General features: G+C 50.3%; 1 protein-coding gene across 1 annotated transcript; it reads left to right on the top strand.

The window, feature by feature from the left end:
• Positions 1-302: 302 nt before the first annotated feature.
• LOC122485857 (CMRF35-like molecule 7) lies at positions 303-10,656 on the top strand. The gene is made up of 4 exons (XM_043585178.1): positions 303-476; positions 7,263-7,592; positions 8,796-8,883; positions 9,695-10,656. Exons 1-4 carry the CDS (start codon positions 440-442, stop codon positions 9,798-9,800), a joined length of 561 nt encoding a protein of 186 aa, XP_043441113.1. The 5' UTR covers positions 303-439; the 3' UTR covers positions 9,801-10,656.
• The last annotated feature ends 602 nt before the right edge of the window (positions 10,657-11,258 follow it).

Below are 11,258 nucleotides of genomic sequence, written 5' to 3'. Positions count from 1 at the left end.
CTGAGTGGGAAGGAGGTTCTGCTCCCCGCTGCTGGGACCCACTGCTGTGGTAGAGAAATGTTTCTGGAGCTGACATGCAGGCTATTGTACCCCTTGGGCCCTAAGCCCAATAGGTCCGATGCATCCTGCTGAGACCTTTCTGCAGAAACACATCATCCTGCCCCTCCTCACTCTGCACAGCCCTGTCTCCTCTTTCCTACGTAGTGGAGACTTCCGTGCCCTGTGATCTGGCCCTTCTAAGAAATTGCACCCAGTTTGCTGAATAATTAAAAGCAGGAAATACTCTATAAAAGGAAGTGAATAGGTAAGAAACTCAAAGGCGGTCCAGTCAAACAAAGTGCAAGCTGGGGCTCCGGCAGAGCTCTGAGAGTCCAGCTGGGATCCGAGTGCAAGCTCCGGTTGTGGGTCCAGAGGGACAAGGAGCCCAAGAAGCAGGACCATGCCGCTGCTGCTAGTTCTTCTTCTCAGCCTCCCAGGTGAGCGCAGCTGGGGCCCTGGGGACTTCGTACTATTAGGGCAGGGCAGGGGATGGATAGCGACCCCAGGCTGAAGGGGAAGTGTCATATCTGGAGAAATGAGAAGTGGCTCTTTTTCATTTATTCAGCAAAAGCATACTGGGGTCTTACTCTGTGCCAGGCATATACCAGGCCCTGAGGAAGTGAAGGGAAAAGGGAAACAGGGCTGGCCATTAAAAAGAGGACCCCATGGGATGCCTGGGTGGCTCAGTTGGTTAAGCGTCCGACTTTGGCTCAGGTCATGATCTCATGGTTCGTGAGTTCGAGCCCCGCGTTGGGCTCTGTGCTGACAGCTCAGAGCCTGGACCTGCTTCTGATTCTGTGTCTCCCTCTCTTTCTGCCCCTCCCCTGCTCATGCTCTGTCTCTCTCCCTCTCAAAAATAAATAAACATTAAAAAAAATTAAAAAGAGGACCATACAGACAGCATCAGTTTGATGAACCTTGAAGAAAGGGATCAGCCCTTCAAGCAGAGAAGGGAGAAGAGCATGCCAGGGAGAGGGGAGTGCTTGGCCAAGACATGCAGGCTTGAGAAAGGATGGGGCATTCGTGGGCTGAGGGCCCACAGTGGGCAGGGGGCCCATAGTGGGCAGGGGGCCATGGGGTCACTGGTTGGTCGTGAGGTTGGAAACACACAAGACAAGATTACGAAAGCCCTTGGAGGCCAGGCCTAGGAATCAAGCCTTTCAAAGAGAAAATTGCTCAGGAACCCAGGTGGGAGATGGGAGATGGGTTGTGTATCTTTTCCTCCTTGGAAAGCCACTGCACACCGAAAAGACATTAGGGACAGTTCAGAGGTTTGCAGAACAGATGCTGCGTGTGTGGGTCACACAGTCTTCTCTCTGGGCCAGGAGACTGACCATCTGGCAAAACAGACTGGTCCACAGGGATCCCCCAAAAAGGGCATAGCTAGGGAGTGGGGAGACTGGAGTTCCAGTCCTGACAGGGGCATGTGACACGAGCAAGTCCCTCGTTGCTCTAAGACCTGGATTTCTGGTGTGGATGAAAGTCCCTGAAGCCCTTCCTAGCTGTAACGTTGTGGGACCCTGTTATTCGGATCAGATATAAATAGATGAGGACTGTGGTCATTCTCGAATTATTGCCACCATTGTTGATTTTATCCGTGATGAGGAAGCCCATGATAATGCCTGCAGATGGGTGGGGAAGGCAGCAGCTTCTCTGTGACTTTTATGCTCCTTAAGCAGGACTCCAAATGGCCCAGAATTCCCAAAGAACAGCAATTCAGAATGCCTGCATCTCCCCCAGGACTCTACCTGTGCATTTGAGTTCAGAGACCCCCATCTGCTCCTCTCTTAATCCCAACATCCAGCTCAGCAGGAGGCCAAGGGTAAGGGTGAGCTGCCTGGGCTCCCACACACAACACACACACACAGTGGAGTCAGATGCACACACCCCCATTCACATCTGTGCTCTCACACACTCATACAGAGTTAGACACACACTCACATGCACACACAAGCTCACATACAATAAGCCACACACACTGTCTTCTCCCCCAGACGAAGGCTGAGAGGCACAGTGGCTGCTCTGACTTGGGCAGGGCAGTGCCGCAGAGACAAGACAGGGTGTCCCTCATCCTCTTCCAACTCTGCAAGTTAATGAGGGAAGGGGGTGAAGTAGTCAATGATGCAAGAAAAGCCACCCCACTAGCAAATGGCCATTATACACTCTGGGGTTACTTCTGTGAAACAAAGAATGAATGTGGATGGGCTGAGGTCAGAATGACCCAACTTCCGGTAGGACGTTCTTGTCTGCTCAGTTTTGTGGTCCTGCAGCAACATAGAGGAGAAGGCAGGGTGCTGGCACAGATGGGTGCTCAGTAAGCATCTGCACGTAGAAGCAGAGAACCACAGACCTGTAGCCCAGAAATTACTCTTTGGAGCCCGAGCTGGTGCAGTTGCAAGGGGACCCCAGCAGGGACACCTGCCCCATCATTGCAAGGCAAGGTGGGCTCAATCCCCTCTGCACATCCCACACCCACATGAGCCCCTCTGCTCTGAGCCCTGCCCTTGGCTGCCTTTGGCCCATTTTGTGTCATTTGTCACTTGCTATCAACCCAGATAGCAACTGTTTTCTCGATTTTGACACGAGACTATTCACCAAGGATTGTGCATATGGGGCAAATTTCCCTGAGGGATTGACATGAAGGGAGAGAATTTCCATCTCAGAGTCAGGGATAGGAAAAATGGAGATTCAAACAGCTTAGGGTTTGAAAAACGCATGGTCCCACTCCTGAGTCCTCCTCTGAGCTGACTGCTGTCCTTCCTTCACACCAACTCTCGACAAAACACAAAGACTCGATGAGTGGTTCTGCCCATCGCGGGCTGTGCTTATAAAAGCCTCCCACATATTTCTTTTTATTTTATTTTGTTTTAAAAAATTTTTTAATGTTTATTTACTTTTGAGAGACAGAGAGCACAAGCAGGGGAGGGACAGAGAGAAGGAGACACAGAATCCAAAGCAGACTCCAGGCTCTGAGTCATCAGCACAGAGCCCAACGCAGGGCTCGAACCCACAAATGGTGAGATCATGACCTGAGCGCAAGTCAGATGCTTAACCGACTGAGCCACCCAGGCGTGCTGCACATATTTCTTTTTAAAACAAGCCCAATCACATTATGAATGCCTTACTGCCAGATTAAATTAACAAAGCTATGGTCAATGACACTTCGGTTTTGAAGGAGTGGCATCTCTCTTCCACTCTTCCATCTCTCTTCTTTGATTGTTGGCAAATACCATCTACACTGAGTCTCGGCTTTGGATTGTAGCTATATTGTCGATGTCTGACCGCTTCTGCTGACTCTTTTTTTTTTTAATATGTATTTATTTTTGAGAGAGAGAGAGAGAGAGAGAGAGGGCATGAGTGAGGGAGGAGCAGAGAGAGAGGGAGACACAGAATCTGAAGCAGGCTCCAGGCTCTGAGCTGTCAGCACAGAGCCCGACGCGGGGCTCAAACCCACTAACCATGAGATCATGACCAGACACTTAACCAACTGAGCCACCCAGGTGCCCTTTCTGCTGACTCTTGCATCTGATTTTAATTTACATCATTGGTGTCCCTTAGCAACCTTTTTCCTAATTGAGTTCTTCTGCTTATTACCATTTTTTCTTAGTTGTTTTGTTAGTGATGTTGTAAACATTTTCACGTAATAGAAATGTATGATTTAGAAAGTGACATTCTGGGGGCGCCTGGGTGGCTCAGTTGGTTAAGTGTCCGACTTCAGCTCAGGTCATGATCTCATGGTTCGCGGGTTCGAGACCCGCATCAGGCTCTGTGCTGACAGAACCCAGAACCTGGAGCCTGCTTCGGGTTCTGTGTCTCCCTCTCTGTGTGTCCCTCCCCTGTTCATATTCTGTCTCTCTCTCTCTCTCTCTCTCTCTCTCAAAAATAAATAAACTTTAAAAAAAGGAAGTGAAATTCTGCCCTCCACCCCAATTTCAGCACTGACCACTGATAAAAGTTTACAACAACTACTGTCCTGTTTTTTTTTTCCTACGCATGCCAGAATTGAATGATTCTATCCAAAGATCTTGATGTCCAGGTTCTTTGTAAAAACAATCATAAACTTGGGACACTTGGGTGGCTCAGTCAGTTGAGCATCCAACTTCAGCTCAGGTCATGATCTCACCATTCATGGGTTCGAGCCCCACATTACGCTCTGTACTGACAGCTCAGAATCTGGAGCCTGCTTCGGATTCTGTGTCTCCCTCTCTCTCTCTGCCCCTCCCCTGCTCACACTCTGTCTCTGTCTCTGTCTCTCCCATCTACATAGATATAGATGTAGATGTACACTGAGTCTTTATGTGTCCCTCTCTCTCAAAATCTCTGCTCCTCAGTGTCCTAGTGAGGGAGACAGTGAGAGAGGCTGGTAATGGTAACAAAATACCAGTGCAGCACCCAGGTTCCTATAAAGGCATGGGAGCCACGGGACGAAGCAGTTCTGGTTGGGAAAGGGAACAAGGTGAAGTAGGCAGGCTGGGCTTGGAGAAGGGTTTCCAGATGGAAGGAAGGATGTGAGCAGTGACATGGCCCCTGAGAGGGGTCAGAGAAGAGAAAATTGGGGGCATCAGGCTATAAGGTCCAGTGGAGGCAGGGAGGGGTAGGAAACAGTGGTGGACAGAGAACTTGGATATAAATGGAAGAAAGAAAACAATTGAATGCCCAACTAGAGAGTTTTAAATCATCCTGAGACAGTGGCAAGTGGTTGCAGAAGAGATCATGAGATCTGCTCATGACAAGTGCTGCTGAGGACAGGATGGGGACAGTTTTAGCACATGACTCCAGCAGTGATATGCAGAAGGCACTGGAGAAGGGGGTGCAGTGGAGAAATCTTGCTGGATGCCACAGCCATGATCTAGGCACCAGATGAGCTCCTGACCTGGTGACAGTCTCTCACTGGTGGGGCAACCTCCAAAAGATGGTCTGCGGTTTGACATGTACCCGAGTGTTACAACAACCTGCAGAATGGAAAGTACCACAGCCATTTTGCAAACCAAGAAGCAATACCCAGGGAAGTTAAGTAGCTTGCCCAAGATTTCCCAAGTAGCGTGCGGTAGACGTGTCTTTCTGTGCCCACATTCACTCTCTTTCTGCCGTGTCATGCTGTCATCACGAACGGAGGGGAGGAAAGAAGAGAATCATTTTGAGAAACACTTTTGAGGCAGAGTTGACTAACTTGTTTACCAACCAGTTGTAGAGGGAAAAGGGAAGGACAGGACTAATGAAGATGCCAAGATCTCCTTCAAGTGCGTTAGTGGCGCAATTGGTTTTTTTTTTAATTTTTTAATGTTTATTTTTGAAAGAGAGAGAGAAGCAGAGTATGAGTGGGGTGGGGGGGCAGAGAGAGAGGGAGACACAGAATCTGAAGTAGGTTCCTGGCTCTGAGCTGTCAGCACAGAACCCAGTGTGGGGCTGGAACTCACGAACCATGAGATCATGACCCAAACCAAAGTCGGACACTTAACCAACTGAGCCACCAAGGCTCCCTGAAACACAGTTGGTTTGAAAAGCATAGATAGAGCTCATTCTACTGATGGAATACTACTTTTATTTCCAAAGGCTGCTGTAACAAATTACCACAAACTTAGTGGCTTGAAATGACGACATTTACTATCTTGCAGTTCTGAAAGTCAGAAGTCCAAAATAGTCTGACTGGCTGAAATCAAGTTGTAGGCAAAGCTGGATTCCCTCCAGAGGTCCTGGAGAAGAATCCTCTTTCTCACCTTGTTCAGCTTTGAGAGGCTGCCTACATTCTTTGGCTTATGATCCTTTTGTCTTCCCTCAAAGCCGGCAATGTAGCATCTTCCAATCTCCCCCTGACTCTGACACCCTCGTTTTCATCTTATAAGGACCTTGGTGATGACCTCAGACCCAACTGAATAATGCAGGATAATCGCCCTACCTCAAGGCTGACAACTTAATCACATCTGCAAATTCCCTTTGGCCCTGTAAGGTGACATATTCACATATTCTTAGGATTAGGATATCAACGTCTTTGGTGGGGCATAATTCTGCCAACCACAAATGCAAACCTCATGTGACCTAAAATAGCATCAGGGAGAAGATTCGAGGTGTGAAGAGGTTCACCTTCCTGATACCACAGACCTGACTCCCTGTGCCCCATGCAGACGCCCCCACCTCCTTGGCCTGGCCCTGAGGCTCTCCATCTAAGACAGTCAGGAGAGGCTTCCATTGTGTTCCTCTGCTTCTCTGTGATTGTTCACATCCATGTGACCAAGGCACAAGTGATCATTGCCAAGGACAAAGAGTGTCTGTCCAGCCACATATGGTCAGCTTAGCTGGCTCAGTCCCCAGAGCAGAAGAATACCCTTTGCACTTGTGCTTGTCCTTAACCCGCCCACTCCCAGTTGACCTTTGCTAGCATGCTATGTGAGCCCTCCACTAGAAAAAAGAAATACTGAAGAAGACCAAGTTCCAGGTGGATTTAGTTCTGTGACTACTGATTTTGGGGTAGAGATGTATAGTGTGTGTCTGGAAATGGTAGACTGGAGCTAAGGGGAGAATTTGGGCCACAAACATGGGATTTGGGGGACCATTAGCATATTGACAGTAACTGAAATCATAGAAATGGAGAATCCTCCATGAGGATATAATAAAGTGGGACAACATGAGACCTGGAGAGGGGACCCTGGGCTACTGCTGAGGTGTTCTCAGACTGGATCACACTGACTCACAACAACTAACTTGGGGCCTCTCTTTCGAGCTGTGTGGCCAGTGACATTGCCTTGATTGTCTGAAACCAGCCAGGGTGGGAATAGTTACACTACAGAAATTGGAAAAATGCTACAGACAGAGATTTTCTCCCCCAGAGGCCTAGTTGTTAAGTATTTATTTACCAACACACCACTGTCTGCACCAAGATTTAAAGAGGGAAGAAGAGAAATCAGCAGAGGCCTCTGAGATGAGCAGTCAGAGAAGGAAGAGGTTAAATGAGGGCTGAGTTGAGAAGACCAGGAAAGATAGTGTCAGAGGTTTGGGAGTTTTGTTGCTGTGAACAGGGCCCATGAGATGAGGGACCCAAGAGGCCGGGACATTGTCACCAAGAGAGCTGACAGGGAAGCTGGATGGAGGAGGTGGATGTTCAGGGTGAGCCAGGGCGTGGCCCAGAAGGAGAGGACCCTGGATCAGTCCTTGGACACCAGCCTGGGGCCACTTGAGCCCATGGGGCTCATGTAGCAGAAGATGTATCTTGGGATTCTGTCTTCTAGGTTGCCTCTCCATCCAAGGACCAGAGTCCGTGAGGGGCTTAGAGGGCGGATCTGTGACTGTGCGGTGTGACTATAAACCAAGATGGGAGACCTATAGGAAGTGGTGGTGTCGTGGAGCATACTGGGAGTTGTGCAGGACCCTCGTTCAAACCACAGGATCACAGCTAGAAGTGAAGGGAGACCGTGTGTCCATTGGGGACAACCAGAGTCACCACTTCCTCACAGTGACCATGGAGAAAGTCAGGCAAGATGACACAGACACTTACTGGTGCGGGATCAGCAAGAGTGGACCTGACCTCGGGGCACGTATCAGAGTGACCATTGAGCCAGGTGAGAACTTTCTCATGTACACAGTGAGGCCCTCGTGCTCAGGACAGAAAGATTGAGGTTCCTCCTGCCGGAGGGCAGAAGGAAAATAGTTGAGTGCCTGAGAACAGCGTCTTCATCACCATCTGAGGTTCCCTGAGGCATCCAGCTGATGCAGGGAAGGGCTGGCCAACATTGGGGTGGGGGTGGGGATGTGGACCCTGCCTTCGATGCCCACAGCCCAGGCCTGCTTTCCTGTGGACCAGAAAGCCCTGGCAGCCCCCCATTCTCCCATCAGAGTTCTGGCTTGACCTTGGACGCCCGCAGACATTACTCTAGGAAGTGGTCACTTTCTGACAGTCACACTCCAGACCCGCCATTACACAGAGAGGAGAAGGGGAGACACCTGGGGAAACCCAGAGGGCCCCAGCACTGAACCCCAGGAGCTTGGCCAATCCATAGTGGCTGTGGGACCCCAGTCACTCTCTTCTCTATTTTTTCCTGGCTGCATAAGAGGGAGCAGGGAGTTAGAGGGACCCAGAAAGGGGCTGGTGTAACAGTGGATGCTTTAAGGCAAAAGGAAGGCTTTGACCATTAAGCTAATGTCACGGGGCCCCTCTGGCAGTCATGGGGTCTCCTCAGGCCTGGGACTCAACTAAAAAAACAGGTCATGGTTACTCAGGAATCTATGACCAAGTAGGCCACCATAAATCATCTTCATAGTGCCTCATGAAGATGTTTAACTTATCACAACCATTGCTCACGATTGAAGCAGAATGTGCCCTCTGGTTCACCAGTCCTCCAAAGTCCTCCTCCTCCTTACCACCCAAATAACTGGGGCACCTCACTTCCACAACCACCTGTCCTTGAGCCCAGCTCAGGCACCACTTGAAAGAAAAGACCAGGGACTTGCCCCCAGCCAAGAGCCCCACCTAAGAGGGATAAGCAGAGAGAAGGTGGAAAGATTTATCTCTCTCCCCCCAAGCAAGTACAGTGCTTCTTCTTATTTCATTTTTATTTCTTCTTGTCACACTTTAAAGTGATGGAAAGCAACTATGCTGCAATTCTGAAGACTCAGCAGCAAGGGAGAAGCATGGGGACTGTATCCAGAGACGCAATGCCCAGTGCAGGGGCAGGGCAGCTCCCGGGGAGGGCTAGCAGGGCACTAGCCGTGCACGAGTGCCCTGTCTGTGCCCATAACTTGTGACTGACTCTGCCCGTGTCTAGAGGGAACACTTCTGACCACCTTGGCGAACATGCTATCCAGGAGAACCACCAATGGCCGTGCAGGGGTATCGTCTGTCTCCTACAGCAGGTGAGTGGCTGCCGTCCTTACCCACCCCTACTTGGGGCCTCTCCTACTCTGCTTCTGTGCCCTCACATGATGCCAGAGCCGCCACAGCCAAGGTCAAGGCCCAAAGTGCCCCCCTCCATTGCTCCTGCCCATCACTCCTCACCCCTGTCTCCCCATGCCAGCCCTCCCCAGGAAGCCACTCTGTAGAATCTTTTTCTCTATAAACATCATCTGCCCATTTAGTTGTCAACAAAAAAAGCCTGATGACCTAGTGCGTGCCACTACATAGCGAAGTCACAGAAGCAGGCACACAGCCTGTTGTGAGGGACCCTACGGTGCCAAGAGGCACTCTGGGAAAGGGGAGCCACAGAAGGGGCGATTAGAAAGGAACATGAGCCCCTGGGGCACCTGGGTGGCTCAGTCAGTTAAGCATCGGACTTTAGCTCAGATCATGATTTCGCAGTTTGTGGGCTGACAGCTCAGAGCTTGGAGCCTGCTTCACATTCTGTTTCCCTCTTCTCTCTGCCCTTCCCTGCTCTAGCTCTGTGTCTCTTCTCTCTCTCAAAAAATAACGTTAAAAATTTTTTTAATAAAGAAAAAAGAAAGGAAGGTGGACCCAGAACAAAGAAAAACCAAAAAGTTGAAGTTACCTCTGAGATGCCCTTGTGGTTGGGCCATTAAGGTTCATGGCGGCCTTCAGAGTAGGGCTGCGGGGCTTGGCCAGAGTAGGGTCACAGGCTTGGCCAGGCTGGCTAGTGCCTACTGTGTCAGGGAAGCAAGCGTGACAGCGCCTGGGGTGCCTGGGGCCTGACGGCTCTGTCCCCTCTTGCAGGAACCGCTACATCCTTCTGGTGTTCGTGAAGGTGCCCATCTTGCTCATATTGGTTGGTGTTGTCCTTTGGTTGAAGGGCCTCAGTAACGACAGTCTATCTACATGAACTTGTCCTTGATCTTCTCACCAAAGACACAGCCGCTCAGAAAGACGGATGAACAGAACCTTCTGACCCCTGGACCCCATTTCCAGAGGAGACATGGTCTGTGGAAGAATTGCCTCTGAGTCCTTAGGACGTGGTGACTGAGGCTGGGGGTGCTAAGGTGAAGCCCGGGCACCCTCCTTGCTCGGCACAGCTCAGGGACAGAGCTCAGGGCCCTCCTGGGGAGTCAGGGGGTGCCAGAGAGCCAGCACCTGTTCCATTCCTGCAGGCAGCAAATGCCCCTGCCCCACGGGGCTCATGGTCAGAGCTGCTGGCCTGGAGCCCAAGCCCTGTCCTCCCTGACACCAGCTCAGCACACTTTATGTCCAGACTTCTGGTTTATAGGGTTGTTTCTTAAGTCAGGTTGGGTTCGGATGACTTGGGCCCATGAGAACCTGACAGATGCCCGTGTGCGCACGCACACACACACACACACACAAATGGTGGGCTCCTGGTTCTGGGGCATCGCCCCTCTGCCCTGGGAGCACACCGCTCTGACAGCCAAGCAGAAGAGGGACCAGGAGTCTCTCTGGGCCTAGCTCCAGTGCCGGCCTTCCTCCACCTCCACCCCCCATCTTCCTCCTCTGTCCTGGCTCCCCAGGGCTCCCTGCCCCTCATCCCTCCAGGCCTGGGGCTTCCTGGGTGCTGCCTCTGTTCCTCAGGGCTGCTGGGCCTCAGAAACTACCTCAAGGTTGGGGAGGGCATTCAGGAAAACTGTCTGAGGGAAGTGATGTTACCTTTCCTAAATGATGATGTGTAAATAATCTTAATAATTAATTTGTTTAAATAACCTTAATGATTAAAAATGTCTAAGATAGGGTGCCTGGTTGGCTCAGTCAGTGGAGTGTGCAACTCTTGATCTCAGGGTTGTGAGTTCAAGCCCCATGCTGGTTGTAGAGATTACTTAAAAATAAAATGGTAAAGGGGAGCCTGGGTAGCTCAGTTGGTTAAGCATCTGACTCTTGGTTTCAGTTCAGGTCATGATCTTACAGTTTGTGAGTCTGAGCCTCACGTCAGGCTCTGTGCTAACAGTGCAGAGCCTGGTTGGGATTCTCTCTCTCTCTCTCTCTCTCTCTCTGCTTTACCCATGCACTCTCTCAAAATAAATAAATAAACAAAAAAATATATCCACCATCAGCAAATTTCAAATATACAGCACAGTATTATTAACTATAGTCTTCATACTATACATTAGAGCCCAGAATTTATCTTAAAACTGAAAGTTTGTGCCCTCTGAGCAACATCTCACCATTTTCCCCATGCCCCAGCTCTTGGTTCTATGAGGAATATTTCCCTCTGAACACCTAGGGGACTTGTCCACCCTGCCCTTTGTGCTAATAAGTAGGCCCTGGTTCTCAGCCTCAGGAGGCCAAGGGAAGATGCCTCACCAGTGGATAAAGGAGAAGCGAATTCCTGTGCCCA

This window comes from Prionailurus bengalensis, chromosome E1, assembly GCF_016509475.1.
Source record: "Prionailurus bengalensis isolate Pbe53 chromosome E1, Fcat_Pben_1.1_paternal_pri, whole genome shotgun sequence".
NCBI lineage: Eukaryota > Metazoa > Chordata > Mammalia > Carnivora > Felidae > Prionailurus > Prionailurus bengalensis.
This window is presented reverse-complemented; position numbering and strand designations above follow the sequence as displayed.

Excerpts from the sequence above, each read along its gene's own strand:
- LOC122485857 (XM_043585178.1), top strand. The coding sequence starts at position 440 with ATGCCGCTGCTGCTAGTTCTTCTTCTCAGCCTCCCAG. Across the intron at positions 477-7,262 it reads TCTTCTTCTCAGCCTCCCAG|GTTGCCTCTCCATCCAAGGA; the intron begins GTGAGCGCAGCT and ends TCTGTCTTCTAG. Across the intron at positions 8,884-9,694 it reads TCGTCTGTCTCCTACAGCAG|GAACCGCTACATCCTTCTGG; the intron begins GTGAGTGGCTGC and ends CCCCTCTTGCAG.